Below are 27891 nucleotides of genomic sequence, written 5' to 3' on the forward strand. Positions count from 1 at the left end.
GGAAACAGCTGATTGGGCGTGGTCACACCGACAGGGGGGGCCTCGGTGAGGACAAGACACTCCCCCAGATTACAAGAACGCTGGAACACGCTTGACACTCAGTTTGGCAGTCGCATTCACACCCCAACAGTTGTTAAGTGGAGACAAAAGGCCACACCTGACGCTTGTTGACACCTGTCAGAGCGCATCAAGTCAGCAGCATTCAAGTTCGGACAAGCCTGACTGATTTTTACTGAAGATGACAGTTTTCAATCATCTGACCCCTTGATTTAGTCTGTGTAGATGCAAATGTCACTGTGTCCTATTATAATTTATCGTCCCTGTGACAGCCTCCTCCTTCCTTTGTCTACTATCTGTCTGATCTAGGTCTGCAAACATGAGAGCAACGCTGTAATGATTGTCTTGGAGGGAGGACAGGAAACCTGACAGGCCCAGATAAGGTTCATATGGTTGGATTTAGTTTCAAGTGTAGCTCCAGTTCGAATCTTAATCAGGCTGCATGGATCAGGTGGACTGAATGAACCTCGGATGCGTTTTATTTGTCTATTTTAGACAATTCGTGTACTGTGAAATAGCTGAATCCCTGTGTTTGCCTCAATGTAAACTGAGAAAAACCCTCAAGTCCCATGAACCTGACTAGATTTAGGTGCTTATGGTGTTGATTTGTATGTGTATAGTAGAGTAAAATGTCCTGAGTGGTTCCTGATTGAACACTGACTCCTGCTGTTAAAGAAAGGGAATGAAATTAACACAATCTCTGTTCCTTTGCATCGCTCTAAATCTCAAATGTTTAAAAGACTTTCCTAACAACCTGAGATAAACAAACATCTTCCATAGGCAGCGTGAAAGATTTGATCTCAATTGCTCTTCTCCCCTTGTGCCCAGCAAAGATTAAAGGTGGAGACGTATATAGCGCTTTGAGCCAATTAGCTCGGTGACGCACAAGTGTTGGCACTGTCAGACTGTCTGACTGTGATGTAACCGTTGTAGTAGTAGGGCCTTAAAATAGTCTGTGAAGGTAAATGGCAGTGTTTTTTGAAAGACACTTTTAATCAGACATACAACAGGCTCACATGGCAATAAGGAAGAGGCAGACAAAAAAAGATCACAGAGGGACTTTTGTATATAAACTGTTCATTTGGTCTACGAAGTTTGTTTTCAGAAGACTGAGATTGTCACGATTTCAATTATACACTGAAACTCGGTTAAAATGAGCATTCAGTTGCAATCAAAAGCACGATTGCGGATTCTTCCGTGATTGTTTTTTCACCTGCTTGTGTCTGAAGAAAAACAAAAACAACACTTTCAGCTACAAGAATCAGACATTTTTGCAGGTAAGGAAATAGAAGAATCATTCTGCCCTCTACAGACTCTTCTTGTCATCTTGTGAGTTTGTTTCAATAGACCGGTTTAACAGAGTTAAAACAGAGTGTTTCAGACAGAGGGGGGATACAGAGCCGCAGCTCTGGACAATATGAGGAAACTGATGTGTTTTTTGTGCATTGAAGCATGTTAACATATTCTATTAGTAACCCCAAATAAAGTTATGAACCTAAAAATGAGCATAATGTGGCTCCTTTAAATAAATGATTGAAATGTGATCAATCATACAGCCTTAGTGTGGTACATTTACATAATTTGGCAGTTATGTCACACCACAGCCTACTTTTTTAAAGAGGAATTAAAAAATCTAAATGACAGTTATCAGGGCATGAATCCAATGATCTGCTGATCTTTACAAACTCAATAGTCAAACGATGGCACAGCCATTTTTGACATTTTTTTCTAATTTCACATTATACAAACAATGTTAATACATGTAGATTTTACAGTACAAAAACATAAATATCACAACATAAAATGCAAATGACATAGTTACAGTAATTATCAACATCCCATCTATGAAGATTCACATTCATCGTTATGTTAGCTGTCGCTGCATGAGATGTAAACACCGCACATTCACCGTGTTGTCATTGTCCATTTGCTGAACCATGATAGCTTTTATCCTCCTCTGGATTTTCCTCTGAACTTTTGTTGTCCCCCTGTTCCTGCTCACCTACAAGAACTTTACTGTAAAGTTTCTGCTGCTCTTCCTTAAAGGCATCTTTCACTTTTGCTCGTTTCAGCCCTCCATCCCTGAGAGCACACAGGCAAGAAAATAGTGTTAAAAACTGACTCAACACAGTGTTACACAGAGCTACTTCTTACACAAAAATAAACAGGAAATATCCACAATTGCATCTCCGGGGTGTAATACTGTACAGTTTTTGTCAAAGATACTTTCGCTGAGGAGGGAAACTTGATGATCGATTGAAGAAAAATGGGATAAAGTGTAAAGGAAACAGAATAAAAATGGCAGCGTACAAAATCATGAGATCTGTGCGGAGGATATTGTAACTTTCCTCAAATTACCCACATGAAACAAACATATATGCAATATTTTCATCTCAAATTTCTTGCCTCTATTTGAGGTTTGAATAGTGCTCTTTTAGCTCTGGTATGTTGTGCTTGTTGTGCCCACTTCTTCTGCAATAATGGAGCCTAACTGCAGAATTATAACACCTACTGTTTATCTCGATGAACCAACTATAATTATTTGTACAACAGATGGAAACATGGATAAATTTGCATTCTCTAACAAATTTTTTTGCACTTCATTTGGATAGAAACCTACTACTGACTCACCAGATGAGATCCACTAATCCTCCTTGTGCAGCTATGGCTGCTTTTACTCTGTTGGCAAACTGCACTGCATCCTCTCCTTCCTACACACGGACAATAAAAGAGAACAGGCTGAGAAAAGGCGGAAAAACTACTCCAGTAGATATAATAAACAACCTGAAAATGTGATTGCTTTGATAAGACACTGAACATTTCTTTGTCTGGATTTGAGTTTCACCTCTCTGTTCATTGGCGGCAGGTACCAAACGCTGCAGACGATAGCCCAGCTGCTCATCATCCTCAGCAGATAATTCACCATGCCAAACTTGCTGCTGTTCCAGAAAGCATCGCCAAACAGAGGATCATACTGCAAGACAGAATTACTGACTTATCAGGCGTAGGTAGGAGCAAAATGAGCAGAACGGGGAAAATAAAGACAGAGTGAAGTTCACACCTTAATGGCAACTGGATAGACGGTGCAACCAATTTCAAAGCTGCCCTTTTTGAACATCATCACTGATGTGTTGTTGATGCAAGTACCTGTAGGAGACACAGTGGGAAGCTTTCATCAGCACTAAACAAATGGGCTCTACATCTGTGTTTTGAGGAATTGTAGCATCATACACACCCTCAGGGAAGATCAGGATTGGCTGCTTGGTCTTGTCAGCAACATGATCACTGAGCCTAAAAATTACAAAGCAGAAGTGATCAAATTATATAAAATCACTTCACTTCACGAGATTAAGTCCAATGACATTCAGACCCAGTCAGGATAGCGGCTATTATAGAAACACTGATTATGATTGTGATTATATACTCACATTCACGGTCTATGGTTAAGTTCACTATAGTGCTTATACATGAAAAGAAATGTAGTATATACTGCTTTCTTAAATGCCTTTAAACACCACACTGCCAAGGTTGACAGAAGTATGCAAGCTGCTTCATGCTTTCTTGTTCTACATTTTGTTATGAAAATGCTCACGGTAAAGTTCATTGTTTAATGGAAGACAGACTGAATGCTGTTGTGTTAAATATTTAGAAAACATTGTTGTAACACATTCTTAGAGCAAGGATACAAAATGTGCCGTATAAAGCAACAGTGGTGCTCATGGCAAATGCAGAGAAGTTGCAGTGTTACCTTTTTGCCACTAGATGTCTGTCTTTGACTTCTGATCTATCAAACCAGATGTGAGGAGAGGACTTGACCATGGCTCGCTGGACCATTCCCAGCAACCCTCGATGAGCCTGGCCTATCTGAGAGACAGGTTCAACTCAACTTCAGCTGAAAGACACAATCTCTACTCATCTCTAATACTCGAAAAGCCGAGTGATTAATCATTCATAGAGAAACACAATCTTTTGTACCAGAGAGTAGCAGCCATCGTTGGCCAAGATGATGACATCAATGGGTGTTGTGTGATTGGCCACGCAGATACCGCCATTCTTCGGTTTGTTCTCTCTGAAATCAAAACAAGTTTGTTTAAAACACACATACAACTTTGTGACAGGCTAACAAATATCCAATCCTGAATGAGGCATCTTTACATCACAAGGTTCCGTGCTTGTCTTTATATTTAATGAAATAGAGACATTTAGGAAACTGTCAAAGTGTGAATATCACCCTTCTGGTATTCATAACGTATTCAATAAATATGTCACAGAGGAAGCTGCAGAATATTAAATATGTTGTACCTGTTATGATAGGTGATCATTGCTGTGAGAGATCTGACACAGATGCGGTAACACATCACATGAACCTTCTCAGTCAGGAAGAACCTTAACCTGTAGACATACAGCATAACGCAGATAGACTGAAAGAAAATTGGTTTCTATGATAGTATTAACTTTGATATCACATAATTATTTCAGTCATTTTTAAAGTTCATTCCATTTTCAAAACATTTGCTGGTTCCAACTTCTTAAATGAAATAATCTCTCGTACGGACTGTCAATCAACTACTTCATGTTTCAAAGAATAAGAACAATCCCTTAAAATAAAAACAAAAGCAAAAAATAAAAGCACAAAATAAAAACATGGTTGCTTGTAGCTTTTGATCATCTGTCTATTCTTGTTACAGGGACCTAACGTGAACTGCTTGAACTGTGATGAAAATCAGGGGAAACTTACTCTCTACTTGGTAGAAAGCCCACCAGAGTAGTCAGGACTAGAATCAGACTAATGCCAGTGGCTGCCAGAGTAACCCTGCAGAAAAAAGGACATATGGTTGACACAACATTAACCAGTTTTTCACCCAATCACAGCTTTTGCAGTATGAGATGAATAGCACATAAACCTGCCTGTGTGCTGCTCTGACCTGAGTGGCAGCAGGATACCGTAGCGGATGAGGACTCCCAGGCCCCAGAGGACAGTGAGCCTCAGACTTATATGACGGAAGTTGTAGTGGCTTCGAGTCAGTAAGTTCCAGGTCTCCAGTTCCTGGGCAGAAAAGCGCTTAGTCACCTCATCATCCACGATGCTCTCCACACCTCTGCGGCAGAAGTAGAAGATGTCAGCCATCTCAAACTCGGGCTCTGAGTGCAGACAGCTGGCAGATCCCCGGAGCTCCTGGATCCCCTGCTGCAGAGAGAGAGGTGGTTCTTTGACTATGATTCCTACAATGAGAACACAAGGAAGAAAGACAAGTTAATGGTAAGAATAATACAGGAATAATGAGCATTAATGACTGATAACATTTTAACATATTACCACTGCTATATGGTTTATAGAGTTGCTGATTCTTTTCCTTTGCTTCCATCTCCATCCGTAACGTTGCCCACTAGTATAAGAGAAGAAACATTGAGTCAACTACATTAGAAAACAAACTTTAAAGTTGGACAAGCAACAATAAGCTACACAGTCTCTGGAAACTCGACTTAAAACACCAGTGTGGATGCCAGAAAAACTATTCACTATTTGTGCACACGCACACGCACACACACACACACACACACACACACACACACAGCCTGCCGCTTCTCCTGCCCTCCTTGTAAAAGCCAGCAGAAAGGCAGTCTTCAGATTCGGATTGACCAGTTCCAAGGGCTCAAACAGGCCTCATCCAGGGCCCAAAGAACACAATTTAAAGGGACTTCATCCCAGGAGTGTAAGTTCTCCCTGCAGTATCTTCACCACTTCAGATGTTAGTCCCATGGCTAAAAGTCTGATCTCCCAGGGGCTTGTCCCAAAATCCAGTTCTCTGAGGAAAGGGAGGCATCAAATTGCCCTAACAGTCCCTCTGAGATGGGAGAGCCCAGGGGTCCCATCCAACGGGGAATGCATTTTGTTCTAAAATCAGTGAGATTAACACTGCAACAAAACTATTTTGGGCTAATCTCAAAAGGCTTCATATTACTGCAGTAGTTTTGAGGTAAGATGTTTCTCTCATGTTGTACAATATGTAATCAAGACAGTGCATTTTCACTTTACCGACAACATACAGCATGAATACAAAGGACCTTGATTTTGTACCGTTCTTTTAATATTGCACATTAAACAGACACAAAGCTCACCTCAAATATCTTGAGAAGTGTCGTCAAGTAGAGTCTGCGAATACCAATAGACACTCCAAGTACAGCCGGCACAATTGTGAAGACGAACAGAAGGGTCAACCACACAGTGATGGAGACGCTAAGAAAATGTAACCAAGTCATGCTGCTCAGCAGAGGAAGAGACGGCAAAGAGACTGCACGCCACAACGAAACCAGTAGTCTTCTGATCCGTCTGAAGTCGCCGTCTCTGAAGCTGACGGTGAAATTTACATCAGGAGAGACTCATTGTCTGTGCCTGAAAAAGACAGCACAAAATATCAGGATCAGTCAAGAAAAGTACAAAGTCCCTGTGCTCACTTTCAGGTGCTGTGTATTGTGACTGACTTTTAATAACCCTTCAAGCAACATCATACTTTGCTGATGGTCTACATACAAGGTTGGTTTTTGGACACACAGTCTCATGTATGAATTATTATTATTTGATTGAAATAGTAGTGAGATATTCAAGCACCCCCGGCCACAGTTTAATAATAATATTACAGTATAATTTCCATGGTATCAGAGCTGAGTGGTCTACTGTTGAGGGAGACATCTGCTATTGAAAGAGACAGTGATAGTAAGGCACTTCCCCATAGTACAAGTGCATGTTTTGAAAGACTCAAAATTACTCAGATATGTGAATCCTTTCTGAAATCCCCCTAGTTTTTTCTGACAGCATACTTAAGAGCGACTCCAGCCTGAAGTAATAGCTGTTGCTCACAGTTGTAAATTCACAGCCATTCGGAGTAGCCTAACTCTTGTGTGAAATCATAGCTGGTAAATGCATAGAGGAGATGCCTTCAGTTCACCTGTTAGCTGGCTAGTGTTTAATGTAGAATTTTCTGAGTTACCAATTAAGTAATTGATTGAAAAAAAAAAGCTGAGTAATGCTAAAAATGCAGCTGTTACTCAAAATGTTCAACAATGTTGGCTTGTTCTGGAATAATGACGAATTCAAAGTAGTACCTTCGTTTACTGGGATATAACATGTCCACAATTAAATTACAGTAGTTATAACTGAAGGCAAAGGGACACCAATATATAACACAGGATTATAGCTAATGTGCAGTTGGAGGTCGTTATGTAGTTTCACTTAACGTTGACTATATTTAAACCTAACTTGAGAACAACGCAGGTAAGCTAGTTTATTTCTATTTAAATGAATTGAATTAACAGCAAAGACTTATACATGCATTTAAATAGTCGTCTACTTACCTCAAATGAATTATTGTTTATTGGGAAGTTTAGCTAGGCATTGAATAAGTTTATTTCCTAACATGCTAGCTTAGAAGAAGTGAGCTGCTAGGTCAGAAATATGCTCCCGCTGACCCCCGGCTAACGGCTAATAACGTGTTAGCTGCTCTTACCGTCCTACTCCTGTGTCGGAGGAGGATTGAGGTGACAGGCGGTGAGGGAGTTCCTCCATCTGGACGGTCCGGGACGAAGCACGGGGATCTCTGACTCTGTGCTGCTGGATTTACAGGGTTTTAGCAGCGTGCTAAGGCCACAGACAGAGTTGTTAGGAGTCGTCATGGCAACAGGTGGCCAATGAGGGCCGTCACTGCACTGTTGGCTGGACGAGAGCAGTAATCTGATTACAGTGGGGTGGTCCAATCAGAAAGTAGGTGAAGTCAATCTGTTGTATGAAGTGTAAAATAGGCACAAATAATAGTGTAGCCTATTATGAGGAATCATACTAAGTATGCCATTATTAGACTCTAGTGTCAATACCAATGGTTGAAATTCTACTACAGATGCTACTTGCACAGATTTTTTTTGTAAATGTCAGAAATGCATTTGTTGTCTTCCAAATGTGTTCATATGAGACTCAGTATGATACATTATTCATTGTCAATAAACCACACTGAAATGTTTGATGATGCTCACACTGCCTTTTGGCAGAACATCACAGACTTGAATCTGTCTTGTCTGCAGATCTAGCTGGATTTGAGGCTCTTAATTTTCTCCATCAATCCAAATAATGTCATAGCAAGTTCCAAGTTTTGCTCAAAATGCCTCCTGTGATAAGTCCATATAGTCTAATTGTCATAACTTCTAATTTATTTACAATCTTATTTTTAAAGATATGTCAACACCTTCTCCTTTGAGTGTTTTGTTTGTTTATTATGTATGCATTATTAATCATGAAAATACATAAAAGTATACAAAAAACCCTATATACTGTATGGGTACTGTATGCACGTTCGACTCTCAAGAAATGATAAAGATCTAAATCATGAAAGTCACGTGCAATGGCTATTGCAGTCACCGTCTTAATGCAATTGAACAGCTATAGGCGAAGTTGTGCAGATGTTAATTTAGGCCAGCAGATAGTGACTAGCCTCTGGGAAGGAGGAGTAATGTGGAGTAACTCTATAATATTCTCAATTACTGTACATACTGTATCTTCTTAGGGAGCTGAGTGCAGTCACTGGCTCAAATGTAGCTATCGGTCAGTAAATACCACCAGACTATAGCCTGACTGGTTGTTAAACCACAACACCTTGTTGTGTCTCTTTCTTTTCCTACATGTGTTGAAGGCAGAAGAAGCAGGATGTGAGTGTTAAAGCGTTGGCATTGTTGGAGGCGAGGCCCCTTTGATGGAGCTCGGTTGACTAATAGAAAATACTTTCAGGGAGTAATGTAATTAATCACTCTTTTGTTGAGTGATTAGTAATGAAATTAAATTTAAAGGTAGTTTCATAAAATATACAGGAGCAGCATATCAGCAGAGAAATGAACCACTGCTGCTGGATACTCTGAGTTAAGTGGCTCACATGGCTCTGTGACCCTAGACTTTGTCTGGACCAGAATCACAGGGGGAGATACCACAGGGGACCTGAGAGTGAACGCGGCTGGACACTGAGCTGGGACTGAATACAGCCTCCAGGTCAGTTTGAACACAGAAGATACAGCACGGAGGTGATAGAGCGGCTTTGGCCAAGACTATGTCTTCAGGGACGACAAGGCACGGCAGGCGGGGATGGGAGAGGCAACAAAGAGTCAGACATCAGTAGAGGGTGAAAATTGAGTGTAGAGCTGGAATATTTTCATATCTTACTCAATAAATTGAGGATTTTTTTAAACAATCCAAAGATTATTGTGCAGGGGAAACTTACTCTCGTGAGTTTTATTGAGTGTAAGTGGAGTTTGATTTGTTTTCTGTATGATAGATTTACAAGGCAATTAAGTAATTAAGTAACTTGCCTAATACTGCTCATCACTAGATACTAATGTACACCTGTCATCCAATCAGAGTTTAGAATTCTGTGGCGTTTGGTTTTCATTGTGGGGGACCAGGTTTTTTTCACCTAAGTCCGCATAATGTGGCTGTCAAACTCATGTCCTCATGAGTTACCTCAAACAAGAGGTCACACTCCCAACACACATATGCTAGAGATATCACTTCTGTGCTCAAGTTCAGATAAAAACCTTTATTTTTATATATTCTGCTACAAATTTAAGTTGTTTCTTGCATGCATAGTTTCACACAGTTAAGACAAGTAAAATGACAAAGTAAGATTTCCCTTTAGAAGAACATCTTGACTTTAAAGCATGCATACTGAATACCCCCATGTCCATTTTGAAACAGTCAACCTATTGATTTAGCTGCCCCGGGAACCAACCAGCATTTCAAAGCAGCCATTTTGAAAATATAACCCTACGGATCGTATTTTCAAAAACATACCGCGTACACTTACGACACTGAAGACTGAAGACTCAAATAAATTTTTGTAAACTTTCTTTGGCTTTTTGCATAAAGAAGCTAATTCTACTTCTTTACAAATATAGATCATGAAGGTAAGAGGGTAAAGAAATTGGTCTTAGAGATTTATACTATAGGGGCAGTTTGTGGATGAGGTTGATTGTTCAATTCATTTTGAGGTATTAAAGTTAAAAGTGTAAATGTTGTACCAAAGTGAAAATCACTTCAGGACTGTTCAGTAGACTCAGTAGACTCACAAAAGCCCGTTAGACAAGAACATTTATCAAAGCTCTCCGATAGAAATTAAAGCATGAACAGAACCTCTCTTTCATGTATAGTTCTGATGCTCCGTCGATCATCTACCTAAGGATGATCCGTCAAACTCTGCCTGTATTTGTGCAGAGCAATGTTCAGATTTAAGTAAAACACACATGTAATTTAAAAAAAGGCCGATCACAGTAGTCAACTCACTGTACCTAGAGAGGATTTCCTTCAAGTATTGTTGCAGTTGAAGGAGTCTTATGCACACTGAAAATTACATATATGTATATATATCACAGTAAGATAGGCATAATGTTATTAAAGTCAGAAGAACGGCATCAGTGCTACATTACACATAATTACAAAACAAATATTGGCTTGCTTTAACCATTGTCGGACAGTAGCTTTGAGAGACATAATAAATCTACAGTGTACGGTTGAGAGAAACGACAGTGTGCACGAAACACAAACACACAGCTTTGACAAGATCACATGAAAAAACATCTCCATATTGCCATTTTGGATTTGTGCTTAATATGTCCTCTGCGTTATAAAAACAAATGTTCTGTATTGGTTCGGTTGTTTGCTGGCATACTGCTGTAGTCGAAAATATGTCTGCTTTGTTGCTACATTTATTAACATGATATAGGCTTTGTGCTAAATACCCATTTCCCAGTGAGACAACAGCCATACCAGCATTAGAAATGTTGTTATTACTTAAGGAAAATATGCTTCTCAAAATATACTTTGTAAAAGTCAGAAATGCAGCTGTTGGTTTTGTTTATGCTCTAAGAAACAGCAGCAGCATATAATCAACAGTGTTGCTCCCGGCTGGAATCGTCAGCCTTTGTGCTTCAGCGTGGCAGTTTCAGGGCAGGGTTGATATGTTTTTGTTTTCTCGTTCACTGACAGTTCAGAAGTTCAAGAGCCATCAGTAGTCCATGCTGGTCCTTCTCCTCGTCCTCCCACACCGACAAAGAGTCCACGTCGCGTTTTAATACGTCAGCTCTGATACTCTGAACTCACCGAGACATCATCCGCACAAATTCTGTTAGGTAAATAAAAAAGGACAGACAGATGTTGTACAGAGCTTTAGTTTAACGAAATTTTCTACAAAATGATACGATGCTGCAAAAAAATGGGCAGAACTGCTCTGAGATATAAATGCAAGGATATACGTTGTGGTAGTTGAGAGTTTGTGACTCTGCTTTTAGGTTTCTGATGGGTGGAAAGCTGTTGGTTTGAGAACTGAACAGCAGCAATTTGTCAAAACAGGAGTTGCCAATTTACTTGCCAAGTGCAAAATACTGGCTGAGCATGACTTCAGTTCATTCAACTGAAGATCTATATAAGAATTCTGCATTTAAATGTCACATCAGATGGGTGGTTGCAAAATGGTGTGCTCCCCAATGGCGACGCAAGTTTGACCACAGGATCATTTTTGTTCATTACCAATGCCTGTTGCATTGTTTATGGGCCCAATAGGGCCCGCTGACTTTACTGTGCATTAGCTGTAAGTTAGCTAGCAGCAGAATGCACCAATGCTGTCTGTGTGACTGTGTTTTTAATTCAGGTAAAGCTCTCACTGAAGTCAGCGCTTACCAGAGTCTCTGGTTCTCTCTGTTCCTACCAATCTTCTTCTCCTCTTTCTACATTTTCTCTCCAGCTCCAGTCAGCAGTCAACATTACAGTACATGCACACCCGACAATGACGGTCACCTTTGTGAATCACTGCTGCAGTCAGGTTGATAAACGGGAGTGAAGATAAATCCACTTTTTAATCTCAAATGTTAGAAAGTAAATTCTGAACTTCCCTTCGGTCGCACTCATAGTAACTGGCACAGATAGACACAGTTAGCGACTAGCTGGGGAAGATAGTGGAGCATGTAGCAGCTTAAGAGTCAGATATTCCCTTCAGGTGTTGGTAGGGACCAAAAACAGAGCAAAAAGAAAGTGAATGTTGGATTTACAGTTCAGATGGACACAAATTAATGTTAATTTGTTTCTAATGAAAGAATTAAATGAGCAGACCTTCATTGTATTATATACAGTACATGAAATATCCTGTATACTAAGTTTACTTCATGTAAATTTTGTGATTGCAGCTTGTTGCCTCTAAGATGCCAAAATATCAACTGATGCAAGATTAATGTTATTTAATGATAATTATTGTAGTATGCTGCACTGCTGTCACATTTTGTCACTAGCACAGATCAGTCCTCAAGTGTTTATTAATGTTTATTAATCACATGTGATATTTGCTCTTTGGTTTGCAGCACTGTGTTTCAACACACAGTGGGACTTTTAAAAACTTAAAACACACTGATTGGTAGGTTTTGATGAAAGAAATTAAACAACTGATTAATTTCAAACTTCCATTTAGAATGGAGCGAAAAATGAAAATTATTGTGCCGCTGAAAACAGCAGTACTTTCTGATATTTTTTTCCCTGACAGCATGTATGCATCTTTTTCTCTGTGGGTAATCTATGAGGTGCCATAATCCCTTGGTATAGAGATAATCTGACAGACAGACCTACTGCCTTCATCCCCTCACCTCACTATCAGCAGGGTGGGGATATCAGACACACACATGTTGGGATTTTGCTTATACTTGAAAATGTGTGTGCAAGTATGTGCGTGTTTAAGAGAGAGGGAGCGAGAGAAGGTTGAAAATAAATACCCACCAACAGAGAAAGGTATTAGTTAGGCATGGCTGATTTCCAGGCTCTGCATGCAGTGAAAAATTCTGTTATGACGTTTGAAAACGCAAAGTATTCTGTCACATTCTTTACCTTCAAAGTCCACATGCCCGTCTCCGTTTAGGTCAATGTCTCGTAGGATGTCCTCCAGATCTCTGTGTCCGACCTGAAAAAGTCAGGATGTGGGGAGAGGTGTGAATGTCCGTGGCACAAATTCTGGCAGATTACACGAGTAAAGGAGTAAACAGACAAGATTCAGACTGACACCGAGATTGATGGAGAGCTACAAAGAGTGGGACAGACTCTCCCGTCAGCTCTGTACCTGTTGTCCTAAAAGTTTTTTCATTGCTTCTCTGAGTTCTGCTGTGCTGATCTGGCCGTCACCGTTTGTGTCAAACTGAGGAGAGAAAGCATATATCTTACCACTGTTGGCATTCTTTAGTTATTAAAATAGGGGAGAGAAGCCTTAAAGAGACAGGCACTAACTAAACTAACTAACACTAATAATAATGAACAATTGAACTCTATCAACATTTTCTAGTAGACAACCAAAATAAAAGTATTTTCAGTTCCTGTAATCCCCTCTGAAGACTCTCTTTCAGCCCACTGAGAAATTTGTTTGACCATACAGCTGTTGTACAACGCTCGATTTGCTATTTCTCGCGCGTCTGTCTTTCCTCACCTCCTTGAACGCATCCCTCAGCTCTTTCACCCCAATCATGTCGGCAGTTTCAGCCAAAAGTTTGGGCCCCATGAGTTCAACGAAGTCCTCAAAGTCAACATGTCCTCCCACTGTTGGACAAATTGAGAAGCGAAGGCCGGGTCAACCTTCAGGGTATTCTCCGAGACAGAGAGACTTAGCTATATTTAAACCCTGTCTGATGAATAGTGACGGTGAAGCCTAAACAGTTTTTTAAAAATGGCTGTAAAAGTATTGAAATCATGAATACATTTTTTTGAAATAATTCACAGACATGTACTAACAGCACAGTTTTACTTACGATTCATGTTGATCTGCTGGCTCAGCTCGATCAGCTCCATCTCTGTTGGCATGTAGCCCATTGTTCTCATGCAGTTCCCCAAGTCTTTACAGCCGATGAACCCGTCTTTGTCTTTGTCAAACTCCTTGAATGCTTCACGAAGCTCTGAGAGAGAGAGAGAGAGAGAGAGAGAGAGAGAGAGAGAGAGAGAGACAGGTATAAATGTGAGAGAGATGAGAAAATGTCTTGACAGTTTTGTCAACAATTATGTTTGTATGTATTTACCATCCATTTCTTCGGGCCTCAACTCTCGGTCCTGTGAAGGATCAGAGTGTATGGTTAGAAAGCAAAAAACTGTGGATGTTTTCAAATCATGCCAAAACGCAGCATTCCTTGCGCAATACGATGCCGTGAAATAAATAAATAGGCGACTGCAGGCGCGTGCTGCAGACTGCCAAGGGTCTGCAGGTTTCCTTCCATGCAGGGAGGAAGAGCTCATCGGTGAGGTCACCTGCTGAGGAAAACATGCAGCCTCTTGGCAGTCTGTCGAAAGATGACACAGTAGGTGCTGGGATAGAAGTAGCAGAAATGAGACAAAGTATAAGATCTTGTAGTTGTGTGTGGATGCAGAGACAATGGAAAGTATGCAACAGTTCCCTTATTTGCAAGTCCACTGAATTTTAAATAGCTCAATCTCAAGCCCTGCATCCTCTACGAACAGTCGTGTGAGCCCGTCATCAGAGGCATCAGTCACACATCGTTCCTCTACTCTGAGGATTTCAGCGTCTCTGTTTTCTTCATTGTGTCGCTGCTGGAAATACAATGAACAATAACCGTCGTGTAAGGCGCATTTCTGCCATCAGCATAACCCCACTCTAATAATCCTCCAACCTCCAGCCTCATGCATAAACATACACACAGACACACACACTCTCTCTTGCATTCAGCATTCTAGCTTTCAAGGAGACTTCATCCTTATAATGATTTAACATTCTAAAAATACCATCTACCCAGTTCCACCACGCTCGTTCACATGCTGTAAGTGCAGATGTTACAGTGAGAGGCGACACGCATTCACCACACGTTCCTGTTATTGTGCTTGTTTTTGTGTCGTGTGCTAATCGCTCGGCATGCATGCACATGACATTGTCTGGACTTACGTACAGCCTGCCGGCTCTCAGCGAAGCCCTTGCGTAGAAAGATGCATGCAGGCCCCAGTACGTTGTGCATGTTGGCTCCGTTCTGGGCCAGGGCCACTAGCGGCTCAAGATAGGCCCCCCCAGAGCCCCCCTCCTCACAGGACTGCACTGCTTTGTAGTTCTTCTTCTGGTCCTGGAGCAGCATCCAGGGCAGGGGGGCCAGACATGGGAGCATGGGGCAAAGACAGGGGTAGAGACCGTGACTCAGATTTGTGGCGGCATGGAGTCAACAGGGAGGAGGGAGGTGGGATGGTGGTAACAGACATATGCCTGTCAGTCACAGAGAGGTGTGGAGTCAGGTCAGTCATGACGGAGGAAAAGCACCTCAGTCAGAGGTAGGAGGTTGTAATTTGTTTTGACAAGAGCAACTGATGCCATCCATGAATGTGTCCTGCACAACAGAACACTAACCAAGCCTTCATTTCATGTGTTATAGACACAGCTTTTTTACATTTGAAGCTTCTACTGAGGTTTTATAAATGAAGCTTCAAATGTCTGTCTTCATTCGTTATGACGTCATCACCCTAAAAAAATACAAAAAACATAAAAAGCCAAGAAGAAAAAAAAACCTTAATTTGAATAAAGTGACTCATCGTAGGAAATGAGATTGTCTTATTTTATTAAATCAGCCTTCCTTAATAGAGGTGCATGCCTCCGTTTGCGTGCAGATAGCTGGAGAGCAAAATTTTAATGACCAAAAGAAAATAGCAACAAACATGGACTGAACATGTGGTGAATTTTAGAAAAGGTTAACATCTATCTCTTGTCTATAAATTTGGATGTTTCCATAGTTATGTGAGATGTTTGGATCACGTGAGTTGGAAACATTCCCATGTGCAACCACCAAAATAAATTTCTAGAAACAGGATAATACTAGCTGTTGATTCCATTCAAGTTCACTTTTAGCACTGACAGCTGTGCTATTGTTCAACTGAGTCTTTTATCTCCTAACCACTGTCATTTCTTTAAAAGATTGTGGTATTTTTCAACAACAGCTTTACTTTATCCTGGTCGTCGATACTGCATACAAATTCAGTTGTTGAAATGTAATGCTCATTTTGATCAGTTAGATATCTTAATCATGACTACCCTACATAATACTAATAATATTAGAGGAATCTGATCTGTATCGCCAATTGTGCTGTAATACCAGAACAGAATAAATAGAAATGCAAAAGAGAGAAAAAGCTTTGCAGAATTCAAATGTCAAATTAGAGTGTGAACGTCAACCTAATGGGGAAGCTTCACAGCTTTAAACTATTTGGTAGAGCCCTGTTATAGATAAGGTCAGTTGGCCAAAGAGTCATTGGTCACAAATTAGAGACCAACTTAACAGTTCAAATTTAATGTTGTTTCTATATTAATGCGTACAGTTTTCCTAGCTGCCAAGATATAATGATAACATTTAACGTTTCTGCAGACGGCAGATGTTGACGTCCAAAGTTGACATTTGTAGCAAATGCTATTAGTCAACAAGGCTGCCAAACAGCCGAGAACAGTTTGGGTACCACCAGTGGATACATGTAAGGACACCTGTATGTGTTTTATTTCAAGCCATCTCGATCTGTGACTGTTCTCCTAAGCCTAAACTAGTGTTCTTTGTGCCCAAACCAGAGCAGATCACGAGCATTGCATTTCAACAAAAGAGACATTTAAACTCAATGAACATTAAGCAGCGACATAAAGAAAAGCCCAGTTTCAACTCATCTGTGGCATAAACTTACTTAGCTAATATTTATTCTGATGATTGGGTTGATTATTTCAACATTTCGGTCTGGTTTCTAAATAAAGTGGTCAATTCAATTAAATATATATATTTCATGGCCAGAACTGCAAAAACAAGACACAGGTTGAAATATACAGGAATGATCCTCTAATACCCAATTTGTTGTCAGTGAGGAACAACAGGCTCCACATGAGTAAACTTTTAACTGACAGCTTCGTGACTCGAACTAATGATTCAATCTGTACATGTTAGTAGTATTAGTGTACACACAGGATGCATGCTCCTATAGTATCTTGCATTTCTGCGACAATTTTTTCTTTGGTGCACATTGCAAAATAATTGTCCAGAGGATGAGGGTAAAGTTCAGCCAGGCATTTAATTATAATCACCAATTAGCCAATCAACCAGGGGGCAGAAGTTGCTTTCACAGCCAGTGATCCCAATTAGGCAGAGAGCTACAGGTTAATTAAAAACGGGGCGATCACTGCCAGTCAGTATTTAGAGCTCCCTCTAAATAAAGGCAGATAAGGTCCAACCATTGCGCCGACTGATATCTCGCAGAATACAAGAGATGGAAATGGACTTGTGCGACTATCTATTGCACATTTTTTAACATCTCTTCATGCTTACAAAAAGTGAAAGCGTCGGTCAAGTCTTCAATTACCGCGGTGTGACATCCAACTCAGTGGAGGAAAATCCAGCAAAAAGCGGGTGGACTCGACTGTCACAGCGAATTACCAAGGGACTGTTTTGCTTTAAATCTCTCAGACAGCAGCTATTTCCTGTCCTTGGATGCTTTTTTTTTACATGCAAACATAATGAAAAATTAATATGCCTACATACACTACATTAAAATGCACATGGTGTTATATGCTCTACGCATGACCTTCACACTCCATCTGTTAGCACGCCAGCCCTAATGCCAGTTCATGCATTCCTACAGTCCCCACCACAGGAACGGATGCCCACTGGGTAATCTGACCAAGTGATGCATGGAGCAGGGCTGTCTGTGGGTATATCGTGCCAGAAAAGTACTATGAAGCCACGCGCTGGCAGTTATATAACCAACAAGAACAAAAAAACAACAGCGTTGGAGAAAAAGCTGAAGTGAAGAAAGAACTTCTCCAACCCAGTTTTTTTTTTTTTTTTTTGCACAGATGGCATCAACAGTTGCTTGTCATATTGTGCTTCCTCAAGGATGTGCAGCTGCTGATATGGAGGAAAAAGTCTATTTGTGGGAATGTCTGCGAGTCAGTTCAAGCGCGCGGTTACACGATGGGGACAGCAGATGTAAGAGACGGAGGTTGTCTTCTTGAGCCTTTTCATAAATGCTTCTGAGCGTTCCTCCTTTGCGTTCCTCGATTGTGCACTTACTGCGGGTCGTCGCGTTCCTCTCAACGCGAGTGGTACGTTTGAGCTGATGGAGTGAGACAGCACACCTGTTCGCCACATTTCCACTGACTGATCGCGTCCAGCAGGTGCAGGTGCAACAGCTGGCTCGTAAGCGAGATTTTACAGACTCTAAAGTTTGGTGCCATGATCCAAATTCACGGGTCAGGAAGCAGCAGCGACAACCAACTCCCCTGTCCTCGGTCTAAAGGCTGAAATGGTTTTTTTTTAGGGAGAGCGAACATGCACTATGAGCACAGAAGGAACTCGTACCTACAAAGACATACATTATGATGCAAGTGTCATATAAGTGCTGCGCTCCGCTTAGCGCGTTTCATAAATTTCATGCAGAATGAGTTTGAGAGGAGATCACAAAAGTCCCAAACAGTAATCAAGACTGTAAGCTGCAGCGTTGGCGAACACCGGCTGAAACTGCAACAAGAGACACGAGCTTTATCTCCAAATCCCCTCCCATGTCAGTGCCACACAGAACACACAAGGCAACAGTTCAAGACAGCTTGTTAGTGAACACCCAGTCGGTACAGACGGCGCACAGGGTTCAGTCAGCACAGGTCCAGTCAAGAAGCTCTCGGTCAGGTCGGGGAGACAAACATGCAGCAACATTCAGGGGATTCAAAGAGTGAAAAGCCTCCGAGCGGACCTTACCTTCTTGGTGAAAATTTTAAGCGACTTTACAGAGTTGCCCATTGCAAAAAAAATAAAAAATAAAAATCCTCCTTGTTTTATGTTTTCTCTCTAACTGTGTCAGTGTTGGTGTGGCTGTTTGTAGGTGTACACGTGTGCATGTGTGTTGGCATGTGTTTCCGGGCATGCATGGGAATAGGAGTGATTAGAAAAGGGAGAGGGGGTTCAGTGGGTCACTGGCTAACGTGAGAGGACATTTGGGAAAAGGCAGGGAGAGGAGCAGGGATACCACGGGAGGTTAGAGGAGGGAGAGGACGAAGAAGTGTTACGGGGGGAGGACCTGGAGGCAAGGACGCCGGAGGAGGGGGGGGGGAGGCACAAGGCGAGGGGGAGGGACAGTGAGACAAAGGAGGAAATATGTAAACAAGAACAAAAAGGACAGATTGGAACGACACGGAGATAAGCAAGGGAGAAAGGAAGGAAGCATGCATGTGATCTGAGCGAGATGCAAGCGCCAGGAGTAGAAAAGGCAAGATTGCTTATTCATTCCATCCTCTCTCCTACAGTGTCTCTCCTCCCTCCCTCCCTCCCCTCTACTCTCTCTCTCTCTCTCTCTCTCACCCTCTCTCTCTCTCTCTGTCCGTCCGTCTGTCTCTTGCTCTTTTTCCCTCACTCTCGCTCGCTCCACAGTTTCAAAACATCCATGCCAATGTGACAGAAGAAGCCCGTTCGGACAAGCACATTACCTTCCCCTGAGCGAGACGCTGGAGACACTAATCCAAACGTGCCAGCGCGTGCACACACACACACACACACACACACACACACACACACTTGATTAAACACACACGGATGTGGGGCTGTGTAGCTAAAAATATAACACACGCTCTCTCTATTTTACCCCCGATTCTACCACATCTCTCCCCCCACTCTTCCCCACAGCATCCATGCATCCATCCCCCTCTCTCTCACGCTCTCTCACGCACACACACACACACGTACACAACACACATGTAGAGATGCACAAAGTCATGGTAAGCTTGAAGGGCATGGATTCAGATCAAAGGCGAAATGTGCAAGAAATGACAGCACGTGCGAGTGCAAACACACTCAGCGGGCATGTAAATGCTCGTTCTCAGCCTCTCTCGTCCACACACACACACTCACATACACACACTTATTGTAAAGCGTTCTGACTGAAAAAGTGAGAAACAGGCAGTGAAAAGTAACAATGTACAGATACTTCCAGGTGATTGTGCTCTACTGGAGTATTTGCATTTTATGCTTCTTCACATTTCTGCTCCACTACATCTGAGAACTGTTTTTATAGGGATATATTTAAAAGCAAACTGGGATTTTACAGACATAGAATATGATACATTGTAATATCTCAATGTGCCAAATGGTGTATATATGTGTATTTTCTTGGTGTTTATATGGTTTTAATCATCTGTTCTTTTTAGGGTTTTTTTTTCTTTATTTCCTACGCCATCAAAATAGGGGTGTCGTAATATACTGATATCGATGAATGAATTACTGGCATCATGTTAATAATAGACATGTGATAATATAGTATAGGTATCTCTTCTATTAAATAATTTCCGTTTCTTTCCATTCTTGCTTTGTCATCGTCGATGATAGTTATGCATCTTATCGCTGGTTGCCGTGAAAATGGATAGTTAACAAGTTGTGGTTACAGACTCTTCTCTACCTGCTTTGACTCATATTTTGAGTGTCATTAATTTGCCAAAAAGGAGACAAAACACATGATAAACAAAGTTAAAGTTTAATTTGACTTTGATTTCTTTGGAGGTCGCGATGTATCGTTATCGTGAATTCTTGTTCATTTGCTTTCGTTGTAAAGCACCTTTCACGCTGGCCTCTAATAAGCACTGCACAAACAAACGAATTATTGTTATAATTCAAATGTTGTCCATGAAGTAAATAACAATACAACTCAATTCAAATGTAATCTACTATCTTAATTATGCTACTTCTAATGTGTATGCATCTAGTTAATCTAAAGTGCATGTTTGACGCCGTCATATCTTATCAATAACAAAACTTTCACAAATGTTACGTTAGCAATTTAGTCTACGTGTCAGGTCACAGATGAAAGAACATGAACAGCTTCACCCCAAACTAGTGAAATGATCCAGAAATAAACAAGCTTGCTGATTTCATGTTTGAAATGGAAACTGCAGGTTTTCCCTGAAAGTAACTGTCATGGTGAATCAGTCATACTTGTGCATTCCATGCATGTGATGAAGTACTTTACTTTACACATTACAACTTTTACATAAGCTAAAGATCCCCTGCAGACATAAAAGTGTAAATTCTGGTCCTTCTCCCTCATTAACATAGATATACGTATATAGTTATTTTTATATACTGGACGCAGTGAAAAGTCGTTAATTAGTCTATGTGCGTTGGATGTTTCAAGTTCCCACATCACGCTTGTGTATGATGTGTATTGAACCATAGCTGACTTCCAAACTCTTGTACGTGCATGTTTTAAGGTTTGAGGTGAGCCCTTCAGTGGCTGAATTCAAAAACAGCCCTCTGGTGTCAAACTCTGCCAACATCATTCTGCACAGTGAAGGTCAAACATCCAAGTGAAGCAACAATAAGCACAACACACACAAACACGGCCATTTCAGGTCTCCACTCCAGCAGCCGAGGTAACTTCAGCGGCGGCAATTGCAGCGCTAATGCACATCCCTCAATTGTCTCTCCTGTTCGACCTTGTCTATTCTCTGCTATTTTAATAAACACATTCACGCCGGAGTCGTTTCGCATCTCGCTCCCATTCAACATCTCTGCGGCTCCTCTGTGTGTTGCTCTGCGGATGATTCACCCAGCCTCTCACCGGAGGCTCATTGTGAACTTCAGAACACATCAGACGTCAGACACAGGAGCCGTCAGCTCTCATAATGTCAGACCGGAGTGTGCACGGGCATGAGATCCATTCCTCCCCACCCTACTCTCTCTCTCTCTCTCTTTTGCTCTCTCACTCACTCACACACAGAACACACACACTTTACCAACGAGGAGAAGATTCGTCTGAAAATCCTCTGAATCCTAGGCTGCCACTTTTCAGGTGGTCACACACAGATTTACCGGTGTAACTTCAAATGATGTGAAATTGGCAAAATATTCATTGGAAATAAATCTGCATGCATCAACAAGTCATTCAAAGAGAAAATATTAATAACTGCTTCCTTTTTAATGAAGATATTGAGGCCACAGCCATCCAGTGTGTTGAAGGAGAGGTGTAGGTGGTGGGGGAAGGAGGGCATCTGAGTGTTGTTCTTTTGCAGCTATGGGGCGACGCTCTGTATCTTTTCTTTTCACTGCGAATGGAGTGAAATGTGATCACGTCGTGGTGAAGATTGCTCTGAAAATGCAGCGTTTACATCACGGTGTGCTCAAAGGGAACAAAGAGGATTTTTTTGCGCATACATTTTCTGTCGTCATCAGAGCACTACCAGGCTGTGTAAGAAAAAAAAACACACAGCGCACACTTGCGTCATCTTCTTGTGCTCGCGCTCAGACGTCACAGTTACATTAATTCAGTCAAATCAGAAGACGCTCGTGGAGATTATTCTGGTGTGTCGGTGTTATTTCAGATACATGTTAGTTTGGTTAAGCCCCATGCAGGCGGGGGGTGGGACTATTGGCATGTCTCATTTCAGTCAATTTAACCTCTGCTGTCTTTCCTCTGACTCATTTATCTTCTGTCCTCTGTCTCACAGTGTCTCTTACTGATTTCCCCTCTCAGCCTCAGGTCCCCATGAATATTTAGCATCGTCACACGCACGCAGTGCGCGCTACGCCCTTACATTTCGCTGCCTAATCCTCGTTTCAAAAAAGGGATTTAACCAAAAAGTGAATTTTCTACCTCCTTCTTCGCCGCGCACGGGTACAAAAATATCCATCGTAGTCTAAAAATAGCCCTGTTCTACTCTAGACACACTGGAGGCATATGCTGTGGCGAGGATGCTGCTCTCTTTCCCTCTCTTTTCCAGCCGGATCTCTCTCCCTGCTTTACTCTTTTTCTTTTTTTTTTTTCCTCTTTCTCTCCTCTCTCTTTTCACCCACTCAAGGTCAGCGTGACCCCGGCAGAGGAGGAGAGATTTTGTGAGAGAAAGAGAGACGGGGAGAAAAAAAAGGAAAAAGACAGACAGGAAGCGTCAGTGGGTGCGAGTGCCGAGATGAGTAACAGGAAAAACCAGGCGAGGAAGTGATGGGCTAATCTGTGTTTCAAGACCTTTCCTCACATTGTCTCCAGAGCTGTCAGGTGGGAGCAGGGAAGTGAGAGTTGATGAGCATTTTTTTTTTTTTATCTTACATAACAATCATCAGGTCCGCCAGCAGACTCACTCTCTTCCTATTTTCTCCTTTTGTCCTCTTCCCGATTTATCCAATTGCCTCGCTTCCATCACTTTCTTCCCCTGCCCTTTCACTTCTCCTGTCTCACTGATGTGACACAGACACTCGACCGTTAATCTTTTCCTCTCTGTCACACACACACACACACACACAAACACACACGCACACACTCTCACTCTCTTTGAGTTCAGACCTATTAGTGCGAACGGTACTTGCTCCCTCTGCTGGTTAGCGCACATATCCTTTCATCTAAATTTAATTTGAAGGGAAAATTGTCATCGCCGCAGTAGATATCAGACATCTTTAAATAACAGGCCAGTGCCGATATCTCCGGATTTTCTAGTGGAGAGTTTGCAGAAGGTCAGTGAAGCTGTCGAAAAACCTAAGGATGTGCTGATTGTTCAGAATCTCTTAAAATAGAATCTAAATTTGTTCTGGGACAAAAAAAACTGCCCGTGCTCCGTCCTTGATCAAGGTCTAACCCGGATAGTTTCAAGGCCTGAATGTGCAGAAATAGTGAGAGTTTCTTTATCTTTATCTAATGAATCATTACATCACAATCAGTCTCTATCCAGCCACAGTCAGAAAGCCAACCACCTTTCACATCTGTCCTTATTCTAACCCCCACACTAGCCTTCATGGTAACCACGATTCATCTTATGAATATGAGAGCGTAGCTTCAAGAAACATGTCACCACACGCTGGAAACCAGCTCTTTTATTTCACAAATCTGTTCTGTCAGGTAACATGTTTTCCAAAAGACTGGAGTATTTTTTTTCCAAGACAATAAAACCCCACTCTACTCTTCCCTCCTCCAGTCTCTCATAATCAGGTCTTGATGGGCTGGGACTATTTATAGCTTGTTCCACTGGCAGTGAACGAGTCCTGTTGGGATTGTATGCAGATCTTGATGTTACGTAAGAAAAAAAAAACGAAATGAAAGAATTTGGAGTGTGTTATATCTCGCCCTGCATTCGGCTGCCACGTTTATTCACGGAGCATTAAAAGGCATCTTATTGTGACTGCGTGGTCACTAAAAGGAAACCGCTTGGTTAAAGATGCTGAGCAGGTGCGAAACACATGCATGCACGAAAATCACTCAAACGTCAGTCGGCCTTTCTTGCTCTCTCAGAAGTCTTTTGACTATTAACATCTGCGTCTGATGTGACTTAACTTCCCAGAAAACCTTCGAATAGCCAAACTTTTGATTAGATGTTTTGATAACTGAGAAATCCTGTTATTTGTTCATATTCCTCTTCGTGAAAAAACACTAAAAACTGCCGTAAAATGTGCCGACGTGGCCATTCAAATACACAGCAAACACAACACTTCCCTCACTGGAGAATATCATAATATATAGATCTGATGGAGCTGCCAAAATATCTGCTATTTCCACACACGTCAGCAGCAGCCGCCGCAGCAGCAGCTCCACAGACTTTATATAGCACACCGCTGCATGGATTTCTGCCGTGCTGGAACCCCTAAGACTGATTGAAGCTCTGGCCTGGATTGAGAGGAGTTATTTCTGGAACACATTAGCGTTCGGGGAGGTAATTGTCTCCTCTTGAGCTTTTTATCACCGAGAGAAGGATTTCAACGAAACAAGAAAAGAAAAAAAGATGGGAGGGAGCAGACGTCCTACTGTACCGTGCAGGTACACCGAGTCACAGGAGCACAGACGTGCGGTACCTCGCAGAAACACCGATGCGTTAGTGGGTGAACAGGTGATGCAGGGAAGACGTGATGAAGACACCCTTGACTTGCCGCTCATTACAGTATTAGTACAAGTTTAGATTTCACCTCAAAGTGTGTCTATATAAAAATGGTTACTTACCTGTGTATATGTGTGTGTGCAGTGTGTGTGTGTGTGTGTGTGTGTGTGTGTGTGTGTGTGTGTGTGTGTGTGTGTGTGTGTGTGCGTGCGTGCTTGTTTCTGTCTGAGTGACAGGCTCTCATCACTGAAAAGTTTTCCACGCAGCGGGAAAGTCGATCCCCCTGCCGTCGCTCAGGTGACAGCCACAATGAAAGCGGCTGTATTTATATCGGGACACATGACAGACTGCAGCCCCTCCGTCATGAAGCTGATGGATACAGGAGCCAGATTTGGACTGAATGCACGCATCCATTTTTAATCTGCTCAACCGGGGTCACACACACACACACACACAGAGCACGGCCTTAACAGGTTCCAGCTTCACCTGCGTCTCACCTGTGAACCTCCACCAGCTACAAAACACTTTATACACACATCGGCTGGTGTGGTGACTCTGTGGTGCCCTTTGTTTACCCTTGCCCCTCAAACATCCTGAGGTCCACACCTGGACATAATGTGAGCTGGGAGTGAGACACTCCTCCTATTCTGGGATTGATGCGATTGATGCTTTTCCTCACCATTGGCTCCGATTGCATCCCGAGCTGTCTATAGCGGGGGATCTGTCTTCGATTTCCACTCGTGTTTAAGGAGTTTTGTCAAGGCCCCCTTGAGACGGTGTATGGGAAGTAAAATGCAACTGGACTAAAACATATTGATGACTGCATTTGTGTATAAAAAAATTCAAAATCTTAACAAGTATATTCGGAACTTCAGATAATTTTTTTACACTGCTTGCACTGGTGCACCTAAAAGTTAGGGGGCACCAGCACAAAATGTAGGCACACCGATAATATATTTTTTAATTTAGTGAATATTTTAAACGTGAATGAATTGGCTCACATGCACCCAGCCGGTGCTTGTTAAAAATATTTTTACAAGCTAAATTTTTTTAAGCCAACCTGCTGAATTTCAGGCGCACTGGTGCCACCGATGAAAATAGTGGCACCCTGGAGCCCTGAAATGTGTCTAATTTCTAGTCAAAACATCTTATTAGTCTTAATATAAGAGACAAACATAGGAAAAGTAACATTTCAGCGAGATATATGACTTCTTTTTTTACCATTTTCACTTGTTCCATTGGTAGATAGTTGTTTTAAAATGGTATTTTTCCCAGTGCATTAGCATCATTTTGCTGAAACATGTTTTATCATCATAGGCTCTTATGTGTAAACTTTTGTTTTCTTCAATAAATGAGCCTCTGTGTAATATAAAACGTGTTCTTGTTTGTATTCCTGAACAACAAAACAATTAAAGTCAGCTTAAATCAAGCCATACTGACATCTGGATAGTCTGGATACATGATGCTTCTCTCATGAAAAAACACCCACTTTTAACAGCAAACAATAAGCAATAAACACTGTTCAGATCTACTTCTATGTTTCACTTAATTGCAAAGGTGTGAGGAAACGGCTCTGATGCTTTAATTTGGTGAACTAAAAGCTTATGAAACAATCTTACAGCGTGCTCTTGTGCTTTTTGCAAAGTTCAATGTGCAGACTTACGTGCCCGAAGACTGACTTCACTATGGGATGGAGACTAGAGTCGTACTCGGACGCGGTTGCGCTCAGCCTCTTGGATTTGTGGCTGGCTGCGGGCTGCGCCGGGGCGCTGGTCGCGGGCGGGTCGGAGCTGAGGCTGGAGAACGACCCGCTGATGACTCTCTCCCTGGGCTCGAAGAAGAAATCCGCGTCGTCCGCCTGTTTGGGATAAGATGGGGTTGGAGAGGTCCTCCTGTCCTGCCGGGAGCCGCCCTGGTGATGCGCTGCAGGAGGCGGCTCACCTCGAGAGGAGTCGTGGTGGTGATGGGAGTGCTTGGTCCTGGTGGGCTTGCTGCGCTCCTTCTGATGCCGGCTTGTCCTGTGCCTCACGTCCTCCTGGGCGTCATCCAGGTGACTCGCCTGCCGGTGAGAGTGGTGGCTCCTCTGCGCGCGGTGCTCACCTTGATTCCGAGAGTCCGCGTGTCTCGGCTGGCAGAGGGGTCTCCGCGCGCTCGTCTCGCACTCCTCCGTCCAGCCTGCATCCTCGCTGCCTCCAGCTCCGGCGGGCTGATGCTGAGGAAGCTGAGTGCGGTGGCTCCGGTGGTCTCGTGGAGCGCTATTGGAGTGTGCGGACCTGCGGTTGAGCCCCGATGATCTCAGCAGAGAGGTGGTGGACTCGCTTTTGGGCAGAGAGGAGCTCATCGTCCTCCTTCTCTCGCTTGACGGGCGAAGTGATGAAGCTGCTGGAGGCTGGAGGTCGAGTAGAGGAAAAGGAGGCAGTCCTCCGCCACATGCAGGTGTTGAGCATCAGTGGGACCCCGCGCTCTTTAATCCACGCGCGCACACTCCAGCATCACCGTGATGGAGCAGCAGCCACCTGACTGATGTGAGGTGCAGCCTGATGTGGCAGCCGGGCGGTAACTTTGGATGGCGGCACTGTGTTGCGCTGCAGCGTGCCACGCGCAGTACACGCGCAAAGTTCAATGAGACCCACGTCACGGATCCATCTGTGGCGTAATGAGCCGCCTTGATTAATCTTCCCTCTCTGTGTTACCACTGCAGAGCTCCTGCTTGAGCGTCTCTGCTATATGTTTACACCTTTAAAGGAACACTTCGCACAAATATGAACATCCAGTCATCATCTACCCTAAACATGGGGACTTGTTTTAAAATGTAAAACACAAAAACATGAAAATGGCTCCATATAGCTAGCTTGGTGTATTGAAAGTCTCTGGAAGCGCAGAGATCCCAAAATGATTTTGAAATTAGTTATTTACACCCAGGACACACAGTTGACCTTATGCACTGACTTCAGATGGGGTGCATGCTAACAGTTTTAGCTTAGCA

The 27891-nt window shown here is 42.4% G+C and overlaps 2 protein-coding genes across 5 annotated transcripts; both read right to left on the reverse strand.

Moving 5' to 3' along the window:
* Positions 1–1029: 1029 nt before the first annotated feature.
* On the reverse strand, positions 1030–7750 carry gpat4 (glycerol-3-phosphate acyltransferase 4). Its single transcript, XM_030436045.1, has 13 exons — positions 7563–7750; positions 6178–6451; positions 5375–5444; positions 4983–5280; positions 4796–4870; positions 4360–4449; positions 4033–4126; positions 3806–3921; positions 3293–3348; positions 3119–3204; positions 2903–3031; positions 2689–2768; positions 1030–2139 (listed from the first exon to the last, which is right to left on the reverse strand). Exons 2-13 carry the CDS (start codon positions 6316–6318, stop codon positions 1974–1976), a joined length of 1401 nt encoding a protein of 466 aa, XP_030291905.1. The 5' UTR covers positions 6319–6451; positions 7563–7750; the 3' UTR covers positions 1030–1973.
* Positions 7751–9609: 1859 nt separating this feature from the next.
* Positions 9610–27603, reverse strand: cabp1b (calcium binding protein 1b). Of its 4 annotated transcripts, none has more exons than XM_030436047.1 (8): positions 26569–27603; positions 15007–15174; positions 14128–14158; positions 13864–14007; positions 13545–13654; positions 13185–13259; positions 12956–13028; positions 9610–11210 (listed from the first exon to the last, which is right to left on the reverse strand). In XM_030436047.1, the coding sequence occupies exons 1-8, from the start codon at positions 27244–27246 to the stop codon at positions 11185–11187; spliced, it is 1305 nt and encodes a 434-aa protein (XP_030291907.1). In that variant the 5' UTR covers positions 27247–27603; the 3' UTR covers positions 9610–11184. The 4 variants fall into 4 exon arrangements, with proteins under 4 accessions (XP_030291907.1, XP_030291909.1, XP_030291910.1 ...); XM_030436049.1 differs by lacking the exon at positions 26569–27603 and adding an exon at positions 18823–25056; XM_030436050.1 differs by lacking the exon at positions 26569–27603 and adding an exon at positions 19548–25048.
* Positions 27604–27891: the final 288 nt, after the last annotated feature.

The sequence above is a fragment of the Sparus aurata genome, chromosome 12, assembly GCF_900880675.1.
Source record: "Sparus aurata chromosome 12, fSpaAur1.1, whole genome shotgun sequence".
Taxonomy (NCBI): domain Eukaryota; kingdom Metazoa; phylum Chordata; class Actinopteri; order Spariformes; family Sparidae; genus Sparus; species Sparus aurata.